Raw genomic sequence first — 26,619 nt, 5'->3', positions numbered from 1 at the left:
ATTCCCGTTATGCCAAGCACTGAGCCACATAGACAAGGTCGTCCCTTGTGTTGGAGGTGGCTGTTTTTCACCTTAAGGCTTAGGCTAAAGTTCCTGTGAGGGAAAAGGATACATCTTAAGAGCATTTTCTCTGGTGTCCCCATTCTACTTGGCCACTGATAGAACTAGGTAGGAAGGTAGGACTTTTATAACAGAGGCTTTTTATTTACTTAGGGTTTCATGTAGTTGAGGCTGGCCTTGAACTCATTATGTAGCTAAGGATGACCTTGAACTTCTGAGCCTCCTCCTTTTACCTTTTCGGAGATCACTGGATGAGTCAATATATTCATGAGACTAATTCTTTAAGGATCCTTTCAATCATAGCTCTACTTTCTGAAACTCTTCCCTCATCTCTTCTAAAGCATTAGTTCATAGCATGGGTATTGCTCATAGGGATCATGGCACACCTAGTGGGAAGGACAAAGTCCAGGCAATTCAAATGCTGGGCAATTCTTGCTCACAATGACAGCAGATGACAGGGATTTCCAGATACTCAAAGAGACCCACAGCTGAATCCTGGGGCTCCCCGTAGACAACAAAACCAGCGGATACCCACATTTGTACATAGGCCCACATAATAGAGGGGGGTTTATTATTTTTTTAAGAGAATCAACTCATTGGTTATATAGATCCATTTCTTAGTGCTCTTTTCTGACCACTTAAGACATCAGAATACACTGTGATGAGATTAATAAAGCCAAACAAAAATCCACTGGTCATTACCTAGGGTACAAGCAATTATTTGACACTATCAAATGCAAAGCAAGACTCCACACGGCTGCCCTCACTGCACCCTCCTGAAGTTGTCCTTGGTGTGAAGGTGTGCACCACGCTGTCCTTTGGCCTTCTGGCATGACTAGCCCATGTTCTGTCGGTTGCCGTAGCCCCTGGGATGGGTGTCCTTCCAGTCGTCCCACTCTCGCATCCTGTGCAAGGCTTTCTCCTCACTCTCCTCATCCTTTTGCTCTTGATCTTCCTGCTGCTGAGCTGCTCTTTGGAAATCAGCTAACACAGGAAAATGAGAAAAAGGAGAGATGAAACCGAGGAAACGCAAACTGACGTTAGGAGCTCGGCTTTGCTCTGAGTGCAAGCCCAGGCACTGAGAACAGAGCACAGCTAGCTGCCCAGGCATAGCACAAACAAGGAGGATGTGCCCGCTGCAGAGGATACCACATGCTACACGATAATAGCAACTAAAGATGCCTCTGGGAGTTTTCACAGAAGCCAAGATCACAGAGGTGTCCTCCACAAATGGATTCTATTTTGGAAAAGCACTCTTGCTAAATGACCAACAATCCCTTCATTAAAACAAACTCACAAACAAATGAAAACAGGCTGCGCCTCAGCCACAAGTAACAATAAAAACCCTAGAAATCCAAAATCATTGAAGTTAAAAAAGAAATACGTGCTTTATAAATTTCCAAGGATATGGCATTGCAGGTGACTTATTTCATTACTAATTTGCTTTATTCATTTTTTTAAGATTAAAGAAATTAGGTATGTTTGTAAGAGTTTTATGAGTACCAGGAGCCCCCAGAGAACAGAAGAGGCCATCAGATCGCCTGGAGCTAGAATTACAATTTGGTATGAGACAAGACATGGGTACTGGGACCTGAACCTGGGTCTTCTGCAAGAGCAGTGAGTATATTAATTGCAAATCACCTTGCCAGTCCCAGTGTTCTTTATTATAGTCACATAATCTTTCTATGTATTTATTTTTCTTGAATTTGCTAATGTCACAGAATTCTTACATTGTCAAGCATGCCTGAGAATCAAATGAAAGAAATGGTTCCATGCACAGTCATTCACTCGGATACTTGATTTGTGTGCTTTTTGATAATTTTACATTCTTTGATAAATTTTTAACAAGACTTGGAATTTAATTACTGCAGGTCCCCAGTTTTCCAGGAATTTGAATTTGCTTTAAATAAACTTCTTCACATTTGTCTCAGTTCACCTTTCAATAACACAACACCCACAAATTTTTCTGAGAAGAATATGCATTCTGTGGGGCTGGGGAGATAGCTTAGTCAGTAAGTGCTAGCTGCACAAGCAGGAGGATATGAGTTCGGATCCCCAGCACTGATACAGCAGCGCACGAGCCCATTGCCAGAACTGAGGAGGTGGAGACAGGCAGATTGCTGGTGCTCACTGGCAAGCTGTCCTAGCCAAATTGATGAGCTGAAGTTTCAGTAAGAGACTCTTGTCTCAAAAAGTAGAGACTAATTGGAGAAGACACTTGATGCCTGATATCAACCTCTGGTCTCTGCTGTTTAGGAGCATATCCAAATAACCACATATAATACACCCCCCCCCCACACACACACACATATACACACATACCAAAGTCAGCATGGTAATGACCTAAAAACAGATACCCAGACTGAAAGAATGAAATAAGAGATCCTAAAAGCAAATTTAAGAAGCTATGGCCAGCAGATCTTCAAACAAGAAGCTGGGAACACATGTGGTTAATAGTCTTTTCAGTAAACGGTGTAGGGGGAATGGCTGTCTACAAACAGAAGAATGAAACTAGACCTCTACTTTTAGTTACAAAAATCTACTGGAAACAGCTAAATATCAGACTTAAAATATGAAATTACTAGAAGAAAACATAGGCAAAATCACTGTAGATACTGGGAGAGGCCGAAATTTAAAATTGATGTCTTTGTTTTGATATTTGTTTATTTATTTAGCGTGCTTGTGAGGAGGGGTGGCTTGCCACAAAGAACAACTTGTGGGGGGTGTTTCTTTCTCTCCACCATGTAGGTTCTGGTGATTGAACTCCGAAGCTCATCAGTCTTGTATGGCAAATGTCTTTACCAGCTGAGCCTTTTTGGATAAGACCCCCAAAGCACTGGAAACAACCCAAAAATAGACAAATGGGACTACCTCAAACTATAACAAAAAAGTTCTGTACAGCAAAAGAAATGATCAACAGTATAGAGACAACCTGCAGGCTCGGAGAAAAGTCTACATCTAATTAGGGATATATATCCAGACTATAGAAGGAACTCTGAAAACTCCATAGTAAAAATACAAATTCAAACCATCCAAATAATCTAATTTAAAAATGGGGACTAGACTCAAGTAGACATTTCTCAAAAGAAGACATACAAATGACCAATAAATATATGAAGAGATAGTTAGCATTACTAGTTATTAGGGAGCCATCAACCAAAAGTATAAGACCTTCAGCTAGAATGTTTATTATAAAAAAGTTTTAAAAAAACTAAGTTGTAGAAAGAAATGTGAGCAAAAAGAACCATGGTACATTGTTGGCGGGGTTATCAACTAGCATACTCACTGGGCCAAACAGTGTGGAAGTCACTTAAAAAGGAAACCAGAAGCCGGGCGTGGTGGCGCACACCTTTAATCCCAGCACTCGGGAGGCAGAGGCAGGCGGATTTCTGAGTTCGAGGCCAGCCTGGTCTACAAAGTGAGCTCCAGGACAGCCAGGGCTATACAGAGAAACCCTGTCTCGAAAAACCAAAAAAAACCCAAAAAAAACCCAAAAAAAAAAAAAAAAAAAAAAAAAAAAAAAAAAAGGAAACCAGAAGTGCCACAGGATCTAGCAATCCTGCCACTAAGCAAATATCCAAAAGAAAGAAATGATACTGGTCTGTCAAGGAGACTTTTGCACTCTCATGCTCACTCACAGTGTAAAAAAAAATGTAATCAACTTAAGTGTCTATCTTCTGAAGAATGGATAAAGACAATGTGCTAAAACACATAAAGGAACACTATGCAGAGACTGGATCAGCATCTTGTCATTTGAGACGACATGGATGCAACTGGAGAGCATTAAGTGAAATAAAGCAGGCATAGAAAGGGGAGTACCGCACGGTCTTCCTGAGACATAGGATCTAAGAGGAGGTTGTCAGCAGAGAAGTTGAGGATAGAATCGTGGTTACCTAGAGGCTGGAAAGAGTATGGGAGAGGGAGGGATGGATGAAAGGATGGTCAATGGGGATTAAGTTATAGTTAAGTTGGAAGCAAATCCTGCTATTCTATTGCACAGAACAGTCACCTTAAATAATAATATACTAATAAAAGCTAGAGGAGGCCTGGCTATTAAGCTCAGTGTAGAGTGGTTATCTAGCATATGTGAAGGCCAAGGTTCCATCCCTACAACCACAAAAAGAGAAGGGAAAAGCTAGAAGAAGTTTGAATACTTTCTTCTGGATATCTGCCCAGTGGTGGGACTGCTAAATCATATGGTACGTCTATTTTTATTTGTTTTTAAATTAAGTGAAATTATGTTTGTGTAGACAGCTATGCTTATCCTGATTTGAAAGCTTTATACAATATATATGTATACTGAAACACTGAATGATAGCCCTAAGTTTGTACCATTTTTCCATGTCAATTAAGAATTCAGTATAAATACTGGTAAAGATTTGGTAGTCAGATGCACTTATGCTACTTAGACTTGGCTTTTTTGTGTGTGGGGTACTAAAGACTGAGCCCAAACCTTCATAATCGATGAGCAGGTGCAAACTGCATTTCCTTCATGCGGCCCTGGGGGTGTGGGTAAATAAGAGGGCACTACACATAGTAAGTCGAAACTTTACCTCTATTCCTGATCTCTAGTTATTTTTTTCTGAAGCCGCACTGACTAGTGAAAACGAAAATTTCCCAATCTTTCTCAGCTCATGATCTGAGTTTCTGGGAACTATTTCTCTGCAGAATTACAAAGGCCTTTTCTCTAAGATAGTCTGTTTTGTCTTGATAGGAATGTTTTTTTTTCCTTTCTCTTGTTTTTGACAGTATCCCACTGTGTAGACCAGGCTGGCTTTGACCTTGTGTCAAAGGTAGAATTAGAGAATGCTAGAATTACAGGCCAGCCTGGAAATGGTATTTCAATGCCACAATTTAGGCTAGCGGGTATCCTTATTCCTAGGCTACTCCTTGTTTCTATTCTTTTCAGTGGCTGAAGCAAAGGTCTCTGCTGCATTTACTGTGACATACATGCTTTCATATGTTCGTATTACCGATACAGGATTGCTGTTACTTCCTTAGAAACTCTTTCAAGCTGCATCTGTGCTGTTACCCTTGTTACCCTGTGTTCTTGTCCTTGTCCTCAGAGAGAGAGGACAGACTACGAATACAGGACCGTTGCTCCATGACACTTCCTTGTATCTTACAGCTTTGAATAAGTACACTAACACCATGGCCAACATAATCACTGAGAACTGTTAAAGCTTTTCGCATAGACTTTTCTTATTTCCTCATTTTAAGGACTGCTCGCCCTGTATATACACATTATCCAAGCCTATGAGTATTACACGTTTATTCCCTCTAAACTCTCAGTCTTGGTTCTACCAAGAACTGTTCCCAGTCACCACCAATGTCTCTCACTATGGCAGTGGTCTCAATCTCATTTTCTAGAACATTCTTCAGGGAGGGAATCATGGAATTAGAGTTCCTGGGTTTTGAAAACCATTGAAAGCCTTTCTATTCAAACGCTTTTCATCAGCGTTTCAAACGCTTGCACTGTCTGGGCTCCTAGTTTTCCTCTCTGAGGATCATAAGTATTTGCTACTTTGTTTTCTCATAGCATGGAGTGTGCCACAGTTCACAGGCAGGCTAAGACTTTTTTTTTTAACTTCAGAAGTAAACCACTTACAAATGCAAATGTTGAGATGCCTATGATATTTAATTGATTTTTTTTCTTTTTGTTTTTTTGAGACAGGGTTTCTCTGTATAGCCCTGGCTGTCTAGTCTTACTCGTTCTGGATGAATTTTTCAAGAATATGCTGTTTAAATCTGTCTTTAATATTTGTCATTTTATCCCAAATCCTCTTTATCAGCTTTAGTTTATACTTTTCCTTGCTTTAAAAAAATATTTAAAGCCGGGCGTGGTGGCACACACCTTTAATCCCAGCACTCGGGAGGCAGAGGCAGGCGCATTTCTGAGTTCGAGGCCAGCCTGGTCTACAAAATGAGTTCCAGGACAGCCGGGGCTACACAGAGAAACCCTGTCTCGAAAAACCAAAAAAAACCAAAACAAAACAAAAACAAAAACAAAAAACAAAAAAACAACTTTTCCCACATAATATAATTTTGATCACCTTTTCTTCTCTCCCAAATCCTCTGTTATTTCCGTCTTCCTGTTGACTCTTCCTTTTCCCCTGTTCCCTGGAAAGGCACTCTCAGTGTTGACACATTTGTTTTTCATTCTATTTTAGCTTTTCCAAGTTTCCTGACCTGGATTCACGTGGTCCCTCTGCGGGCTGAGCTGCTTTTCAACTAGCATCTTCCATCTCATTTAAAAATGTTATTCCCTACTTGCTCTTTTGTTTTTGTTTTGCTCTGGTTTATGGTTTGAGCCCGAGTAGCACAGCCTAGGCTGGCCTGGGACACTGAGTGGCTCAGGATGATGCTATACTCAGAGGGTCCTCCTGCCTGCCCCTCCTAAGTGCTGGGATTACGGGCATCACTATGGCACCTGGCTTTCATTAACCTCTCCTGGAGTGCGTGCAACTACCCTTTAGCCCCTTCATTTTGTGTGGAATTTGACCTTGAGACTTTTCCTTATGATTCTGAAATATACTCCACATGTCACAACTTATCTACTTAAAGTATCTCCACAGTTTTCTAACCACCATCAGAATCTACTGCTAATTTTTGTGTGAAGTTTTTTGGGACGTTTAGAAAGGCTTGGGATTCAAGGGGCTCCATCCTGCTTTCGCACCGATTGGAGAAGTATGACTTCCAGATAACATGGCGAGTCTGCTTCTCTCTCACTTTTATATGTCCCATCTTTCTTCTCCTAATTTGGATTTTACTCAGAGAGATACAAGGGACACCAAACAGCACAAAACAAAAACAAAAGAACAAATCTGAATTAATGTTCTTAAATGAGTAGGGAGGTAGTATTTGTAAAGCCCTGTGGGCCCTGCCCTGGGAGACCAGATAGATTAATTTCAAGAGCTCATTCCAGGCTGGACTGTTCTGCTCCTGTCACACTGCCTAATCATGGGTGCGTCTCCCCTGCTTGGTTTTACCCACTGAGCCACCTCAGTGGGACTATACTGGCTAGCAGATCCTCCCCAAGTTTTAAGTGCTGTTCTTCAATTAGGTTCATTGCAGTTGTTACTGAATACACTACTTTGAAACTCTCTCTTGTCAGTTCTTCCAGGTAGCTAGCTCCCACTCTCCTGCACAGATGCCATTAACCTGGTGATATGAACACAGATGACCTGCCTTTCCCTATCGTTACTTTGTGGTTCACAGGGATTCACTGTCGGCCATCTCTGTTGTAAATACTGCCCAAGTTGATTTTGTACTTTTATTGAACTATAAACACATGCAGAAAAGTAAAAAAAAAAAATGTGAGCGTAGCTCAATGAATTGTCATATATTAAACAAATCCGTGTAGATGGTACCCAGCCAGGATACAAAACACTACAAACTTCGCAGAAGCCCCCTTCAGGTCCAGCTGCATTTCTGACCCACCGCTAAAGGCAAATACTATACTGGTTTTTAATCAGCACATAACAACACTGTGTTCGACCATTATATGGATGAAAGCACAGTAAAAATGCTTTTGTGTTTGCTTTTCCATACATAATTAGGTGTGCTTAAGCTAGATTTGTTATTTACAGCTGAAGAACTATAGTTAGTTTAACCTTATAGCTACAGAGCAACTCACTGTATGAATATATGAAAATGTACTTATCCATTCTGATATGTATGGGCATGCAAGTAGATGTATCTACAGTGGGCTATTAAAAACAATGATGCTATGATTCATAGTTACATTATGGGCACTGTCTCTTCCTGGGGAAGGCATCTTTTCCAGTGGTTTTCAACCTGTAGATCACAATGCCTTGTGTGTGTGGAGGGTCATATATCAGATATCCTGCATATCAGATATTTACATTACAATTCATAACAGTAGCAAAAGTATAGATATTAAGTAGCAACAAGAATAATTTTATGGTTGGGGGGTCACTACAACATGAACTGTATGTAGTAAAGTGCCAAGTATTAGGAAGGTTGAGAACCACTGGTCTATACTGAGACATAAGACCCTGAGGTCATAGAAGTATTCCTGTATTCAACTTCTGTAGACTCACCATCAACTTTTGGTTTCCTGCCTTTCTTAGTTCCCTTCCCTTGGGCTTACTTTTTGTTCTCCTGACTTGCTGAAGTAGGGTTTTCGGTCATTGGTTTTATTGGGCCCCTCCCCAACCACTGTACTTTCAACATTACACATACTTCCCTCTCAGCTCAGTGTTCGTTGTATTTCTCTAAGTCTGATGCTCCTCCATTGTAATTCTCCCTTGACTTGTGGGTTACTCGGTTACTAATCCCCATTTAGGGGAATTTCCCAGCTATGTTATCGTCTGAGAACACATTCCCTTTCTGAAAATTAATGGAAACTTATGATGGCCTAGTATATGGTGGATATGTCGTGGGTATTTGAAAATGTGTATTTTGCTCTTGTTGGACATAGTGCTATAAATGTGAAATAGTGTAGGATGACTGCCAGCGTGGAGCAGATTTTTCTAGCGCCTTACTGGTAAACAGAACTCTAGAAATTAATAAAAGAAGTATTAACATTTCCAATTGTGTCCTCTACTGACAATATAGCTGGGGTGAACAACATTGGAGGAAAGATTTCGTTTGGCTCACAGTTCCAGTTCTTCATACCTTACTTGTCCCTCTAACTTTGGGTTCAAGGTGAAGATGAACAAGGCCATGGTGAGAAGCATGTGCTGGAACAAAGCTGTTCACTTCGTGGCAGCCAGGGACCCGAGAGGGAGCATGAGAGAAGGGGCCCTCAAGGACCTATTCCCTTCAATAAGGCTCCTACTTCCTAAGTGTCTATCCCTTACTAATAGCCCATCGAATTATTAGTGCACTGATAAAGTCAAAGAGTCCAGGGTCCATTCACTTCCCACATCCCTACCTGCTGCACTGGGGATGCTCTGACATGCAGAATCCAAAATATGGTACCAACTATGACTATCGGTTTGTCTATTTCTCCATTTAATTGTTTTGTCTTCTTGTAATGTGGGGCTTATTAACAGGCACTTCCAAAGTTCTGACTCATGTGTGCTCCTTGGCAACCACGCCTTTCTTAATATCACCATAGCTACTGGAAATATGGTACAGAGTTTTACATTTTTTCCCTTTTGATAATCAATATATATTTTTTATATTTTAAAATACACAATTTTCTATTGATAGTAAGCAGTTCTAGGAAGATTGTCAATTGTTGATTTTTTCATTTGAAGGCCTGTTCCATTAAATCAAAGGTGTTCTGGATTTGGCCGTTCACTGGATGAGAAGTGGCATCTCATCATTTTACTTTATATTATCCCATTATCCCAATGACATGATGTGGAGCATCTCATATCTTATTTAGTGAAGTGTCTAATTAAGATATTTTGGTCTATTTTATTTCATCTGTCTGTTCAATTTTCTTACTGATTCTTAAGAGAGTATTTGGATAGCAGTCCCTTATTGGATATATCTTTTAAATATTTAGTATTGTGTGTATGTGTGTGTGTACGTGTGTGTGCATGTGTTTGTGAAGGTCTCTCTCACTTCTCATGGCCTGGTTCAGGCTGCTGGTCATGTTTAGTCTACTACTCTCTCTCCCTGCTCGGACTATTCCAGGTGCCTCTGGCATCCTTTATATCTATCTACATATCTCCCTCTCTCTCTTATCTACAATACAAATCTTTTCCTCAACCATAATTTGGAGTGGTCATGTCCTCATTTCATTTAGTAGTGTGACAATTTCCCGGCCTTTCCCCAGAACTTTGATATACTCAGCTGTCTGGTTCCTACTGTTTCTAATGGGACATCAATAAGAATTCCCGTCTTTGCTGTCTGTGTACTTTATTTCCCTATACTTTCAAAATTTCCTGCATAAGGAGAATATATGTCTGTGTGCAGAGATCAGAGCTTGACACTGAATTGCTCTCTAACTTATACATTACAGTCTCTTAATTAACGAACATAGAATTTGCTAATTTGTCTAGCCTGGCTCAGCAGTGAGCTTCTGGGATCCTCCTGTCTTTGTCTCCCCAGCACTGGAATGACAGGGTACGCACCACCACACCTGCCTTTTTATAAAACAGAGAACTTCCAACATCAAGAGTCCTGCTCTCAAGGAATTTTAAGTTCCCTTCCCTCCTTCAAAGTGTGGCCTGCCCTCCAGTTTAATGCCTGCTTCTGGTCACTTTGTAGGACATGTAGGGAGTTGCTCTTTTATGAATATTTTGTTCTGTTTCTCTTTTTTGACTGTCCAGGGACCAGCATGATACAATCTTCTGTCATCGCCACAAGTGGGTTTTTGGTTTTGCTATCTGGCTTCTGTTTCCATGGCATAAATGGAAAGATCCAGAGATGACACTGCTCTGAAGCAGCTGCTGTCTGCTTTAATGGCAAGTGACACTGACAAGATGACCTCTGTCAGGTTTTTGCTCAGGTTTTTTAATTGTGTAGGCAAAAGAAACTTAGCAGTACAGACATCTCACCACTTCATACCTGATGCCGGCTTGGCTATTCCCCGGTCGGGTAATACTCCGTATTTTTGATGTTGTTCATACCAGTCACTCACCGTCATAGTTGCCAGGCTTGGATAACCAGTTCCAAATACTCTGCAAAAATCACATTTCATTTAGAGAACCAAACAAATGTAGCAATACTAGACAGCCTCTTTCCTCTAATGATAAGGCAGTCTCATTCACTGTTCTACATGGCAATCTTTGAGGACCTGTACAAACTTCTTCAGTAAGGCAGAAGAGGGGGCATCCCGAAGGCAGCACTAAAGCAAGAGGCCAGGGTCATCTCCCAATAACTAATCCCAAGGGTCAGCACTCTACCATGACAGTGTGAGTCGGCAATTAACGGTTGGTGGTTTTGAAATGTGGAGAATACTTTCCCGTGAGCCTGTGGAATAGCATCAAAACCTCAGAATTAAATCACAGGTAGGCAGATACGTCCTTCTGAGAACTGCTCACGAAGGCAAGAAGAGTGTCCATGATGGGGGGGGGGGAGGGGGGACCCGTGTAAAGCGTGAAATCCTGTATTTGATTCACTGATTTCTTTCTGTGTTATCTGCTTATTTTCAAGTTTGATGGGAAGGGAATTTCTGAGGACAGACATGGAGAAAGTATCAGGAAAGCTTTAGTCTCTCTGCTGAAAGAGCACCATTCCTAGCTTAAGCCATGACTTTGCAAAAATGTCTATTTTGCATTTTACTCAAGCATTGCATGGAACCATTGAAACTGAGGCTGTGGAGGCAGGTCAGCCTGTAGTACTACCTACTTGGCTTGTGCCTTGTTCCGAGTGAGGATGAAGGGTTTCATTGGAGGCTTCTCTGGAAGAGATGAGTGACAAGCTGTTTCCTAAGAAGAAAATTAATTTTAGAGGTACATTTGTCAGTTTACCCATTTTTATCGCCCAGGCTTTCAAGTCTCCTGGTGTGGAAAAGGCTCTGGGTTCAAAAGTCCCTCCCTTTCTATTATCAGGGGTCAAGCTCCAGGCTTTCTGTTTACATTTATTTCTTGTTGGGAAGAGTTAGGTGTGAAGATCAGAGGACAGTTTGCAGGAGTCAGTTCTTGTTTTCCATCATGTGGTTTTTGGGGAACAGACTTGGGTTACCAGCCATTCTGATGGCACCTCTATTTATCAGTCTTGAGGGGTGTTAGGTATTTTGCTAAAATGAGAGAGAGAGAGAGAGAGGGAGAGAGAGAGAGAGAGAGAGAGAGAGAGAGGGAGAGAGGGAGAGAGGGAGAGAGAGAGAGAGAGAGAGAGAGAGAGAGAGAGAGAGAGAGAAAGAGAGAGAGAGAACAAACGAACGCTAGCTCTCAGGAAACTTCTTACCACAAAGAAAAACCTATTTGGTTTCAAAACTGCCCCATCTAAAGAAGGGACTTTTAAAGCTTCCTGCCACGTTCCACATAACCCCTTGAGCTGAATCTGAAGCACTTTCCTTCAGCCCAGCCTTCTGCAGAAAAGAATTAAGAGCTTTCTCCCCAAAGTTCTTTCCAATGTAATCATGCTGTTAATTTTCAAGAACCTCTAGGGTATTTTAGAAATTGATGTCTGTCCATAAAGGGAGGGAGGACAGACCAGTGGTTTTTATAGAAAGCTATCTAGGTGTGCTGGAACAAAGTATGGTTAAACAGGAAGTGCTCGATTCATTTTCACAGCATCACTTCCAGAGCCCATCTCAGTACCACATAGCAAAGCAAAACTACTTACACCTAGCAAAGCAGGGACAGGAAAGGACTCAGAAGAGTCTAACCTCAAAAATGCCAGAAAACCATTCATCTGGGAAAAGTGTTCAAGGGGCCTTATGACCATAGAATAGTAAAAGTTCATTCTTTGGTCCTTTAACACGAAGGACCAGGTTGCCATTTTCCTCAGATAAGAGCTCCCAGGCTCATGAGGACAAGCCAAATGAAAAGGCAGTCCTGCCAAGGACTCAGATCAATTAGTGTGGTAGTTGATCAAGTCAATTCATGTTGGGTCCTGGACCAAAGAGCAAGTGGCTACAGAGCATATACTCTTTTGAAGCAGCTCTAGAATAGAGTTAGGCTGTTCAAAGACATTCAAAAGCTTTTAGACAAGATTCTTTTTAAAAAGTAGTCTTCTGGGCATTCTGTATACAAAGATGCCCCGACTTCAGTGTCTCCTACCCAGGTGATCAACTGGTCTATGAGTGTGCAATTGGGTAAGGCTAAGTTCTAAGTCGTTTCCCAGCCCAGACTTACTCCCTGCTCATTTGCCTCATCTTCCTTGTCTGTTTGTCTGTCTGTCTCTCTCTCTTCCTACAGTTCTGCTTTTCTTACCAATTTTAATCTTTTTCTTTCCCTTTTCTACAATTAAGTAGATTATAAAGGCCCTCTTTCCCCTCTCTGAGAAACCAATTCAGATTTTAAGGAAAAAGCATTTCCTTGACACCATCCAGTCCCAACTAAGTGCCTTAGATTAGAAAGTAGCAGGGAAGGTTGCTGAAATGAATCAGAAAATGATTCTGGCAAACCATCAGCCTTTCTCCACTTACCCTAACGTGAGCAATGCTTTTATGGAGGTTGACAAAGCTTTAGTATTTGCAGTGCTAATGATTAGGGGCTCTATCCCTGCTCGACAAGTTCTCCATCAATGAGCTACTTTTCCAGTGAGTTCTTTTCCAGCGTTTCATAATTTTTGTTTAGAGCTCTTTGGTTTTTGTATCTCAGACAGACCTTATACTTGTGATCCTTCTGCCTTAGCCTCCTGAGCAGCTGGAATTGTCACCACTACAAGCAGCTAGGGATTTTCATCCGATTTCTTTCCTGCAGAATGTTCAAACTTCGGGTGGCAGCTTCCCATTGCTATGTGGTCAAGGACAAGGCTTACCTCTCTTGGAGAGTCTTTTTCTTTCAGGATCTTTATTTCCTGGTCAATGCTCTCAAGCTCTTCTAAGCTGACAGCAATCCACCTCCGAAGGTGAAGGAGGTGATATTCCCGAACGCGCTCATCATCTGCTTGACCACTTTCCACAGCAGATTTCAGTGCAGACAACCTATGCTCCACCTCCTTCTTCTGCTTGTATCTGTTCCACAGAAAAGCATTACCCATGAACGTAACAATACAGAGTTCTTCCAAAGAAGGCTATAGTAAGGTCTGCCTTTGCAGATGTCCAGGCACTATTTATGCCAATTCCTACCTTGGAAGTAGAGTCTATGATCTATGAATGGGTTCTCTAAGCCAGAGCCAATCCCCCAGACTACAAAGCAAGATGAGCCTAGACCTATCTTGATCTCAGTAAGACCTATCATCTTTTGGGATGAGATGTTTTAGTCATGTGGCCATATCAGAGCCTACTGTGCTGGATGCTCAGTGACAGTGCTTCCTGTAAGTCCTCCACTTTGAAGTTGCATCTTCAAAGAATGCCAAAACCTTAAATTGGTCATAGTTTACCTACCACTGATGCCAGGACTTCCTTATGAAAGTGCTGAAAAGCTGGTCATCTTTTTTCTTTCATGCAAAACATTCCTGAGGTAGATCTTCTGACTCACCTCTATCTAGTTTTAGGATTCAATGATCTCAGCTGCCATTTCCAGGATGCATTCTAGTACCTGATCTATCACTCATCTGTCAATTCTCCCCGGAGTAGGACAAGCACTCTTAGTGCTAGAGACAGTTTATAAAGGACAGTCCTTGCTTTCAATCTAGCCGAGGAACACAAAACAAAAGGAATAGATGATAACTTGGATGAGGATACATGCTACAAGGCAGCAAAAAGCAAGGTGAATGAATGGCTAGAATGATGGTGTGAAAACAGGCGTGCTAGTATATATAAAGTGAGCAGAAGCGACCCTTCAGAAGAGATAGCCCGAGCAAAGCCATCAAGAAAAGAAGGTGGGAAGCCATCTTGAGAGCCAGAAGAGTAATCTAAGAAGGAAAAGCAAATGTCCATGGAGAAGCATCTAGAACAGACAGGAAGCAGGAAAAGGAAGATATCAACAGAACTTTAGGGAATGATGACCATAAGAAATGGGGAGAGAGCAGTGCAAGTGGCAAGAGAGAAACGCATTTAAAACACAAAACAGGCAATGTGTTAGATATGAAGTCTTGCAACAAACAGAAGCCAAGTCGAAATGCCATGCTTGCCAAGAGAAGTCTACCAAAATCCCTCTGCCTGGAAGCTACATCCTGCACTTCCAGAACTGGACACTTGTCTGCAGGGGCACCTAGATAAGCTCTTAGCTTAGAGTCAATGGAGAGTTTAAGGTGAGGGGCCTGCTCCTCAAAGCTTATAGAGAACTCTATGCGGATGCATTCTCTTCTTTCCTTCCTCTGCATGCATGCCTTCTTCCTCTTCTCTCATTTCCCCACCCCCTTGCTTTCCCTTTCCAGCTTATTCTGCGAAGAGGTTTTATCCCAAGGTCGAGGACCACTCCATTGGAAACATTGTTATAAAAACATTTAGGCTCTTCTTTAACCAACAAGGAAGTATCATATATGTTACAAATTCAAGGAAGTATCTTGTATGTTTCAAATTGTTATGGTAGCACCGTTATGTAGGCTTCTGAATAAAAGAATACAAAGGTCAACTCCTAGCCCAGGAGTATTACTACAAATACTACCTGAGAATGTTTAATTGGTACTCATTCTCTTCCACGGAGGTGCCTATGTCAGAGGAAAACAACATACAAGAGTCCTAGGATGGATATAGTCTAGGGTGAATGCTGGGTAGGTCTAGATCAAGTTCCAAAACATAAAAATTCTAAACAGTAAAGGAGAAAGGTGAACTTCTCATGTAATACGAAGTATTTATTAGCACCTAATAGTTCCCAGTTATATAAAGATTGCCTTTCTATACTTTCAATTATGAATGGTTAGCTACTGATTGACATTTATAAATAAAAATTTTCACAGCCAAAAGAAGAAATCATAGATTGTAAATCGTGTGTCAGCCAGGCAGTGGTGGTGCCTGCCTTTAATCCCAGCACTTGGGAGGCAGACGCAGGTGGATTTCTGAGTTCGAGGCCAGCCTGGTCTACAAAGTGAGTTCCAGGACAGCCAGGGCTAAACAGAGAAACCCTGTCTCGAAAAACCAAAAAGAAATAAAAAATAAAAATAAAAAAAAAAAGAACAGGAACTTTGCTCACATGAGATTTTGAATGAATAGGACCCCAGTAAGCAAGATACAGACAAAAATGTACCTTGGCAAAATTAGAGGAAGGCTCCCAATATCACAGACACTGGTGGAACCATAAGGCTCGGTCTAAACTACATCAGTGTTCTAGGCTCCCCAGGGTGGAACAACTACTGCCTTAAGATTCCTTACCCTATAACCACCCTCACTGGCGAGTTTTCTTGTGCTGTTTCCAAGCAGTTACAGAACACTAAGGAGTTACAAATGGGTATCAAATGGGCCAATCACAAATGTCTACTATCAGACATGGTTATCTTTTATGCAGATTACATACCAGCATCATGCTTGCCTGATGGGTAGGCAGTTGTAACACTAAATTTCCCTCAATCTTCAAGTCTCTGCTTCACCCTTCCCCATCATCATTTATTTCATCCTGCTTTCTATCGATCTTGTCCCTATCCACCTCTCTCAGGTGTCACTGTCAGTTAGGTGCCATCATTACTCATAGCTGTAAATTTTCACTCTACAGTCCCCCCCCACCCCCACCCAGAATCACCTTTCTGCAATGTGCTTTGTACCCTGTCTAGGGACCACTTGTCTATGCAGTAAAAGGAACAGCTTCAATTCTAGCCCCACCATTTACTAGCTATGTAAGTTTGGTCAAGTCAATTTGAAAAGCATATTCTCATAGCTTTATAATGTAGATCTACTTCATGGAGTTGTTATAGAATCAAATGGAAAAAATGCACAATAAAATTCTTTGTAAAGAGTAATATAAATTGTTGATAGCAGATGAGAAAACTGAGTTTAGTGAGGGGATGGGGACAGATCAGGTCCCATCTATTAAGTGGTAGAAGTCAGTCACCCCCAAATGGTCTGATTCTAAAGAGTCAATCTTTACAATGCTGCATTGCTTCCATCTTTTGGAATACTACTGTCTCTCCAGAAGCCTCCAAGTTTCAACTGTGATCCAGTACTGGGATGGGTACCATGAGATACAATACAATTGGAATACTAATAAACTACTACTCAAGGCCTCTGACCTTAAGAAGTCCCAAGTCTAGAGACTGAAAATTATACTACACTATCATGATTTAAAATGTGTTAAGGTGTGTGTGTGTGTAGGGGGTTATGTAGGGAGTGGCCTCAGAATAGATGTAACATTTTGCTTCTGTAAATTTCTCTGTGTATTTTGTTGGGTTTCTTCTAATTGGTATTTCCTTCCCTTTTCTCTCCTAAGAAGCCCAACTCTGAATCCCCATCTTTTCCCCCCATACGTTTTTTTTTCTCCATTGACAGAGACATCTATACTCACCAAAGTAGAGAGATTCTAAATGTTCTAGTCACAAAGTTTTAGTTGCACATTTCCCCTTGTCTATGGAAGTGGTTATCTAGGTGTCACTTACGAACCTAAATCCACTAGGTCTCACTACTTACCCAGCTTCTACTTTCTTTTCTGTTAAAAGAATGGAGGTGCTGTTATTCAAACACACTCATACTTAGTCCTCAAAGATGATTAAGAGAATATGCACAGGGAAGCAGATATGAGAGAAGACATACCATTTAGGTGTTTTATTTAGGATAGTCTCAGTATCTAGAGTCATGAATAGAAGGAGTTACAGAAAGCAAGAGTCTGAATAATTTTGGGAAGGGGGGGGGTGTTTGTTTGCAGTATGGGAGATTGAGTCCAGGCCCTCAAGCACTCAAGGTAAGCACTCTCTCATTTAGCTACCAAATTTGCCCTGAACAATTTTTCTAGTCATGTAAATGCTTCTTACAAAAGCAGTATCTGGGATAGCTCTAACTTCCCTTTTATCGTTGCATTCTAGTTGGACCACTATTAGCTAGTGGCCCCAGTTTCCATTCAATATTCTGTACACAGCCCTTCATGTAGACCTCTGTCTGCTCTTAGCGCTTCTGTCGGACAGGACTATTATCTATTCCCTGTACATATTCAAATCTGCTTCTGTTTGGGATATGCTTGCTTTGTTTCTCCTATCTGTCAAAGTAAACATTGCTGGAGCACTTTGTACACGCCAGGCCCTGTGCTAAGGCACACCACAGTGAACAAGAAAGAAATGGCTCCTACCCTTATAGAGCACATGTTCTAGTAGGAGAAAGACAAACCTGAGATGAACACATGACAGAAGAGCACAATAGCTACATGCCATGAAGCAAACAAATGTGGCAGGAAGAGAGAATGACAGATGTTAACTGCTTAAAGAGACTGGTGTGGAAAGGGATCTCTAAAGAATAACATTTAAGCTGACCTACACAATGAAGAATTAGCTATATGAAGAAAAGTTAATACAAAGAGAACAGCACATACAAAGAAGGAAGGAACTGGTCTGTTCAAAGAACCGGAAGGTAGCCACTCAGGTCCGATGAGCATGTGATGAAACTGGAGAAAACAGACACCATATCACACAGGGCCTTGGCTACCTGAGGTTGGGAGGTGCTGATGGCTTAGACCAAAGTGTGCTAGCAGGGATGGAAGGCAACAGGGATATAAAATAGCTTTTGTTGTTAGAACTGACAGGTCTGGGGATGGACTAGAGTACAAAATTCAGAAAAAGGTACACGTTAAAGCTCCCTCATGGTTTCCTGCTTCCACACTCAGGTGAATGGCGGTGCACTTACTGAAACAGTGAAGACCTGGGTATGTGGGCACACTCGGGAGTGAAAAGCCATTGTTTTGAACTGGAGATGTAGAGTGCTTTCCTAGTATGTATGAGGCCCTGGAATCAATCCCTTAGCACTACAACAGAAAAGGAAAAGGAAGAAATAGGAAAAAAGCTAGTATCTGTGAAATACCCACAAGCGGTGTTAGAATCACAGTCAGAAGAATTATAGGACAGTAACATGAGTTCAGGAGCATTAGTATAGACATAGTGTTGACAACTCACCTGTCACATAGGCTTAAAACAAAAGTTCAAAGATCAAGATTACAGGCCAAAGAAATGGAAATCAAAGTTAGATACCTTTTCCGGTTTGGTGGATGGGATTTGCTAGTGTTGACATTCAGGGAGTGTAAAAGGGGAAATAATTTAAGACTTTGTTCTTGTGGATGGCAACGTTGTTGTCATCCCTCAAGAGTCTTAAAATATTCAAAGAGGATCCAGTCCAAAGAAACAGTAGTCGAAGCAGTACACAGGTTTGTTCATAGTATTGCTTAGAGTCACATACACACCCCAAGCAAAACAAACAAACAAAAAACAAATGAACAAAAAACCCACCCCAAAATGCAAGCAAACAAAACCGGATCTAAATACTTGACAGTAACAATTTAAATGAGTATGGTACAACTATAGAAAGGAATATTACAAAACCATCAAATATGGTTTCAAATGACAGGGGAAATGCTCACAATATTAGTTTTTAAAAAACAGGATAAAAGCTGTATTACAGTATTCTTTGTAATTTATTAACTAAAGTAACTGTATATCTGAAAGAAAACATATCAGAAAGTTAACAATGACATCTATGAATACTAATTAAGGCTTATTTTTGATTTTAAAATAATATTCTTGTTTTGCAAATTTTCAACAATGAGTATTACTACTACTTTCATATCCAGAAAATCTATAGTTTCTAATTTTAGTGATCTTTCCAGACTAATCTCACAGGCCATTGTGTTCTGAAACCTTTTCCCCAATTCTCCAACCAGATGTCGTCACTTCCTTATCTTTCTCTGTATCTCAAGGCCTCTAGAAGTCTTTCTGGGTGTGGACACAAGATCCACTATCTTAGGCTTTGATCTATGCTTACTGGCAGTTCAGTTTTAGAGAGAGGACTCTGGAATCATTGCTATCATCCTAGCCTAGGTTTTTAAAGATCGTTCCTTGGGACTGTTTCTGACTACATTTAGATATTCTTCATACCCTTAGCACCTGGACTTGAAAAATTCAAAATGCCCCCTTTCTCTTCTGCTTTCTCTGTGTATATGCACATGCGCTGAGTCAAACTTGGTCTCTTGTATATGCTAGGTTGAAATTATTTTATTCACTGTCTGTATCTATCAGAATCAAAGCTTCATGATAATACTGACCTTGGCTAGTTTTTAAACATCTAGACCAGTTCCTGGCATTCGTGAAGGGCTTAGTAGGTATTTGTTGAATAAACTTATTCTCCAGTCTCTATAGTCCAAGTCTTACCTCTGAGCTTTAGGGTATCAGACATCTGTACTTAGATATCTTGTAGGTTACCTCAGGTTCAACATGGCTCAGTCCTGGATTTATGCTCTCCCCTATCCCAATTCATGTTTATAACTTAAATATATTTTTATTAACTATTTCAGAATTTCATACATACTGTGTACAGTGTTTTGGTCATATTTACCTGCAACTTCTTCCAGATCAAACCAAGCCTTCCCATCTCCTTGTCATTTTGTTTCTTTATAACCCAATCTGTGCTGTCTATCTACTCATGGGTGCTGGGCCAATGTATGCTTCCTAATCATATTAAATAGTTACCACTGTTATTTAATTTCACCTAAGACTGAACCTGAGGCTTAGATAGATTAAATATCTTCCTTACTCAAAGTCCAATGCTTTATAAGGAAAGCTGAAACTCAAACCCAGAGCCCTGCTTCTGCCATCTTACTTTTAGCTAGATATATAACTACACTTGACCTTGACTGAGCTGTGCTAAGAGTTTATGTATTTCTCCGATAATCCTTCATAAAAATACTCTGTGAAGGAGGACTTGCTATCTCCATTTTACACCTTGGGGAAATAAGTAACCTACCCTCAAATCACAGAGTACCTAACGATGGACCTGGGATTTGAACATCTTCTTAAGCTTGCTGTTCTGATGTGAACCCTACAGCACTCTCCCTCCTTATTCCTTCTGCCTTCTTCCACCTTTTGGCTCCAGCCTTATTTTATTGCTTGGGAGGGGGCACTGTTCTCCGCCCATACAGCTCCCTCCCAGCTGTTTATTTAAGGCCTCTGTGGCTTTACCAACGCTATTGCTCTGACGGGCGAATGCCATCCTCTCCTCTTCCCCAGCCTCACACTCCTAGTCCCCTTAAGCACCCCCTTTCCTGAGAAGCCTAGTCTTCCCACAGGTCCCCTCTCTGCCTGTGGGTGCCCCTGACTGCTTCCACCGTACTCCACACCTCTCCCTTCACAACATTTTATACTGCCATGCTGTTTCTACGCTACTTTTCCCCACAGAGCACAAAGATCACCCACATTCATACAAACACCCAATCAGTTCGTATCCCCAGTGCCTAACTTTGTTCTTAAGACACTGGGCATTCACGGAATTTTCTAAGGTTAAATCAAGGTTAACATGATGCTGTACCAGGGCTATGATTAATTCAGGATGCTAGACATCCCAGCCTGTATGCATTCTGAACAGAATTGCTCAGTAAATAGTTCAAGATATTGTGTACTTTTGAAATATTTACCCCATACAAACAGCATTATGCAGTGACATGGAAAAGGTTGTGGTATACTTTGATCAACCTAATGGTTAGAATAACACTGCTACTAGTGATGACCCTAAGGTGTGTGTTGAGGGGCTGGGGGGGTGGTCCTGAAGTTTTAGCACAACCCCCTCAACAATGGCACAAAGGCTTGTTAAGATTCAGGAAAGTTTGCTTTCACCAGGGTCTATGTTCATTAAGAACCAAGAAAATAAAATACACTATTCTGTAGTACACACACACACACACACACACACACACCACACAAACACATGCACCCCCAACTACAGCCCTCAAATTACAGCCATTGACCCACCTCTCTATTTTAGCCTGTCTTTGAGATGCCATAGCAACGAGATTTGGATAGGCCATGGAGGAGCTAGCAGTATTATTTTCAGCTGAGTTAGTCTTGGTTTGGGGTAGCTGAAACTCTGCCACATGATAGCAATGACACTGAGTTAAGAAATGTACGAAGTGTTCTCGAGCCCGCTGCAAATGATCTAGACGCTTGCTGGGGTTGACTTGTTTCATGGTGAGGGCTCCTTGCAACGCTGGCACCATCAGGTACTTCAGGTCGGTGGAAGCAATCTCTTCCAGATCTTCATTTCGGCTGCAAAGAGCAAAGAGGAGGCCGTGAAGCCTGGTTGAGCATTAAGCCGTGGCCCCTGCTTCTAGGGAAGAATAGGGCTGGGAGAGAGTGGTGCAAAGACATTGGCCAGATTAAAAAGAAAGTGGCTGAGCTTGCATACCCAAGGACCAGGCAGTCAGCCGTACACGAGGGAGCATTGTTCTGGGATATTAAGCATCTCAGAAGAAAAGTGGAGAATGGAAAGAATGTACACGGGTGAACAAGTAGGAACCGCGCGGTTTTAGCCTTAAAGGTCCTTTCCACCCAAGTGCAATGGCTCTGCCCTTGCTAGCCATTCCTTCTCTGCGGTTCCTGCCCTCTCCCCCGTACCTGAACAAATCAAGCTGCGATAACATTCCAGCAGCCTTCTCAAGGAGTTCTAGTCCTTTGGACACCTTATCCTGGATTGTTCGGGAGCCGGTGGGTTCAGTTGCTACTTCCACGTCCTCCAGAAGTTTTTTGCTTGTTTCAAAGAGCTCCGGAAGCCGCGGCAGCAGTAACTCGTCTTCAGACGCTGCCATCTTGTGGAAAGAAAGAAACCCGGAAGAATTTCTACCGAAGTCAAAGGTAAACTCCATAAAGACGAGCCCTAAAGCTCTCACGACACAGGAAGCAGTAGTGCATTGGCCAGCGACTTGTTACCAAAGCTTCCCAAATGACTTCTGGGAATCGCAGTTTTCTGGCCCTGGCAACCGTTTCCAGGGACTCATTTTCAGCCAGCCGCTTGTTTTAAAGTCGTCTGTGCTGTTTTACTAAAGATGGGCTCCACGTGGCCAGAAGTGGACTTGCAAGTTCCTAGTACTCTGAGGCACAGGAGTGGCGGGGCTGATTTCCAAACTCCAGCCAGCGTGAGTAGGCGAACGTGTTCCATGCTTGGAGAACCACGAGCCTGCTATGCCAGAGAAGTCAAGTCGTTCCCCCAAGGAAAGTCCTGCTAGTCAGCGGCCACTCTCTCGGTTTCCGGGTCTGCTTACCCTAGAGGACGTGAAGTTGTAAGTCGCGCTCTCGATCAATGCCCACCCACCGCGCCACAACCTTCTGTCCCCTATACACTCGAACACCCTTTGAGCCAGCACCCTGTGAAACCTTTCTCTTTGATCAGGAACATTTGAAAACTTGCAACTCCTATCTACCAACAGCCGGCTGCCTTCCTTTCTTGGAACTTTCTTTCCAGGTCACACTTCTATGCAGTCTTTGGTTCTCTCCCCATATACTGTGCCTTTCACCTCGCCGTTCGGATTTCTTCTGTGCACGCATACAGCACGGACCACACTGCATTAATAGCTAGTGTTTTATAAAATCTCCCTTCCAGAATGATTATGAGCCATCTTAGCACCTCCTCTGGCTATCCTTCATACTGAAGTTACCCAGAGTCATGATATATAAATAGAAAAATAAAGCGATCTCTTTGGAAATCAGCTCAGCTTTGCAGATACTAGATGGCTGGCTACCTAGTGCTCAGGTGTGCTTATCTTAAATTTAGATGTGTTGTAAAAGTAAATTACAGGTCAGATTTTGATTATATAATCAAAACATGTAAAAATATCTCAACGCTTTGACTATATGTTGAATGATAATATTTTTGAGACAGGGTCTTTTGTAATCCAGTCTGGCTTTGAAGCGCGATGGCCTTTACCTTCCAATCCCATGTGCAGGGATTACAAGAGCGTGTCACCACATTTGGTTCCTAGGGATTGAACTCAGGGCTTTGTGCATTCTACACAAGCGCTCTACCAGTTGAACCACACACACCCAATAATAGTATTTTAGTATATTCAGTTATGCGTTCTTAAATTTTCTTTGTTTTTAAAAATAGATGCCAACTATTTTTTTTGTTATTATTTTTTTGTTGTTGTTTTGAAACAAGTTCTCAAACTTGCTATGTAGGTAAGGATGATATTGAACTTGAGATCCATGGTTTCTACCTCCTGAGTGATGGTTACACCTGCAAAGTAGTACAGTCATACACGTGGTTTATGCTGGGGATTGAACATAGAGCCAGCCTTGTGCTACCTACACAGAACTCTACCAACTGAGTTACATTCCTGGTCCAATCTGCAAGAAAAGTTGAAGCAAACGTATTTAAAATGTATTATTAGTTATTGGATTGTGCCTGGGTTGTATGCGTATTTGGGCACACATGCCATGGCACACATGTTGAGGTTAGGGAACAGCCCTATAGAGTCAGTTCTCTCTTTTCATCTTTATGTGGACTCTAGGAATCGAATTTAGGTTACCAGGTTTGTGCATCAAGTGCCTGTACTTGCCATCTGGCTTGTACTGGCTGGTTTTGTGTGTCAACTTGACACTAGTTGGAGTTATCACGGAGAAAGGAGCTTCAGGTGAGGAAATGCCTCCATGAGATCCAGCTGTAAGGCATTTTCTCAATTAGTGATCAAGGGGGAAAGGCCCCTTGTGGGTGGTGCCATCTCTGGGCTGGTAGTCTTGGCTCTATAAGAGAGCAGGCTGAGCAAGCCAGGGGAAGGAAGCCAGTAAGGAACATCCCTCCATGGCCTCTGCATCAGCTCCTGCTTCCTGACTTGCTCGAGTTCCAGTCCTGACTTCCTTGGTGATGAACAGCAATGTGGGAAGTGTAAACCAAATAAACCCTTTCCTCCCCAACTTGCTTCTTGGTCTTGATGTTTGTGCAGGAATAGAAACCTTGATTAGGAAATGGCTGGTTAGAAACTTTAAAGTTACATTTATGGCTGACAAGATCCTGTCATACTGCATTAATGTAAAATATAATTCCAGGGCTTTTGAGGAAAGGATACCATTGCTTTGGACAAATAGTTATGAATACATATTGAGTCACTTCAGGCACTCTCTGAGTTGTCGTGGAGATTTAAATTAAGTAGAAGGTACATTGCATGCCCCCTGAAAATAAGGATTTTAAGCCAAATATGGCTGGGAAGTTTTGTTTTTTTTTTCTCACATAAACAACTAGAGGGCAATATAGGACAACGTTGTACTGCATCGGAGAAAGGCCAAAGCACTCCATGATTAGATGTTTAGGAGGGTTTTAATTTTTTCATTTTTATTTATTGGGGGGTGGCATATACGTTATGGTGTGTGTGTGTGCGCACACGCATGCGTGTACACAGGTCAGGGCAATTGGGGGTGTTATTTTTCTTTCTACCATGTGGGTTCTGGGAATTAAAAAAACAAAAAAAACCAAACAAACAAAAAAAAAAAAAACAAGCACCTTTACCCATTGAGTCACCACACTGGACTCTCAGAAGGCTTCTCAGATAAGACTTAGAGAATTTGAAAGCTAAGAAGGGAGCCTCAAAATTAGAAAAAAAAATAGACATAGGAAATAAGTGACTTGACCGACCCATTTATGACAAGGTTAGTGTCCTCTGAGTAGTTCAGATGTTTCTGCTCATCGGCCTTCAGTGGGATAAAATTTAGAGGGATGGGGAAAGTTGGAGAGATGGCTCTTCCAGAGGACTGGAGCTCAGCTTCTAGTACCCACGTCAGGTGACTGGCTCACAAGCTCCTCCAACTGCAGTTCCAGATTATGGAACATGCTTATCTTGCTTTCACATGCACCTGCACACACCTGGCACACACACACACACACACACATACACACACACACACACACACACACACACACACACACACACAAAGATCGAGAAAGCCTTTCATGTGAGATGAACTGAAGATCTAGTGACCACAGAGCTTCCCAAGAGTGAGTGGGAACCAGGGCCTAAGTAGAGTTTGAAAGGTTTTCCTGTCCAATGATACTAATAACCCTCCACTGGCAACCCCCATTTTACAACCCATGGCTGAGTGAAGCATTTTCGAATTCCCTATTTAATTTTTCTGATACTTGGAGTCACATTAGTAAACTGATCTTTCAGGGTAAACCTTGGCCAGAAATACGGAAATGATACGGTGGTGGAGACTTGGAAATTTGGTAATCGTGACACTACAGAGACTGTTCCTCCACATTTGCTTGGATTAAGGCATACCTTTGTTGTTGCCTAAGAGAGAAAAAATAAAGAGTTTTAATTTGGATCTGACCTTTGTAAGTCATTTCCTTTGTAGATGTTGTTAACTGCTTTCAGAGTGCCTGTTATGTATTAGCTTTGTCATTTAAAGCATTGTATTTCATGATGATATCAACGTTTTGGAAGTCAGAAAAAAGTAATAAAAATGAGTTATTTGTTGTATTTTTCTGCACAAAACACTTTATCACATTTGGTTCCTGCTGTGATGAGGGATTTAATACATAGTATTTATTTAGGGGAAGTAAAAAGGCCCTGAAAATTCAAGAAAACATTGTGGTACTTAAACACTATAATAATATAACTCTTTTCCAAGGCAATTTTTAGAGAGGTCTACTGACAGATTTGAAGAGGACATGATGGCAGCTCGCCAATTCAGTGCCTTTACCCAACCTGCATAGTGGTGTCCTAGGCACCTCTGAAGGATATGAAGCCAATAGCACATATTTACATGTAACCCATTGCTTTGCATAGGAGGCTATGGAAGCCAGAGGGGGGTCGGATGACCTGTCTGAGGTCACACAGCTTAGGTATATAGTATATAGACTGAGTTGGTGACGGGAAAACCGGAGTCTGAGAATAGTAGAGCATATTTTAAGCAATCTGTGAAGGATTCTGGACAGAAAATTATCTTCCTGGGATTTTCCCATGTGACTCCAAGATAGAGATGATGGATGGTCATTTGTCATGTTGGATCTTACCACAGAGGTTTTTTTTTTTTTTTTTAAATTTTGGATAACAGCTTGTGTGATTCATAAGAGGAATGTTATAAAGCAGCTCTTCCCCTGCCTGTCTGAATTTATGTGTCTCGCAGCGGGGAACTTCGTAGGCTTTAGAGAGTCTATGGCTATTCTATCCTAAGTGGGTGATAATCAACTGTGCACTGTAG

General features: G+C 41.6%; 2 protein-coding genes across 5 annotated transcripts in view; one reads left to right on the top strand and one right to left on the bottom strand.

Moving 5' to 3' along the window:
* Nucleotides 1-475: 475 nt before the first annotated feature.
* Nucleotides 476-22,310, bottom strand: Igbp1 (immunoglobulin (CD79A) binding protein 1). Its single transcript, NM_008784.3, has 6 exons — nt 22,045-22,310; nt 21,403-21,696; nt 13,411-13,606; nt 11,332-11,411; nt 10,549-10,661; nt 476-1,044 (listed from the first exon to the last, which is right to left on the bottom strand). Exons 1-6 carry the CDS (start codon nt 22,233-22,235, stop codon nt 896-898), a joined length of 1,023 nt encoding a protein of 340 aa, NP_032810.4. The 5' UTR covers nt 22,236-22,310; the 3' UTR covers nt 476-895.
* Nucleotides 22,311-22,322: 12 nt separating this feature from the next.
* The window catches only part of Awat2 (acyl-CoA wax alcohol acyltransferase 2), a 92,058-nt gene continuing 87,761 nt past the window's right edge, over nt 22,323-26,619 (top strand). For all 4 annotated transcript variants that reach the window (XM_017318489.2, XM_011247591.3, XM_011247592.3 and 1 more), the window contains exon 1: nt 22,323-22,706. The gene's annotated coding sequence lies outside the window, so the exon portion shown is untranslated. The remainder of the gene's footprint in view (nt 22,707-26,619) is intronic.

This window comes from Mus musculus, chromosome X, assembly GCF_000001635.26.
Source record: "Mus musculus strain C57BL/6J chromosome X, GRCm38.p6 C57BL/6J".
NCBI classification, from domain to species: Eukaryota; Metazoa; Chordata; class Mammalia; order Rodentia; family Muridae; genus Mus; species Mus musculus.
This window is presented reverse-complemented; position numbering and strand designations above follow the sequence as displayed.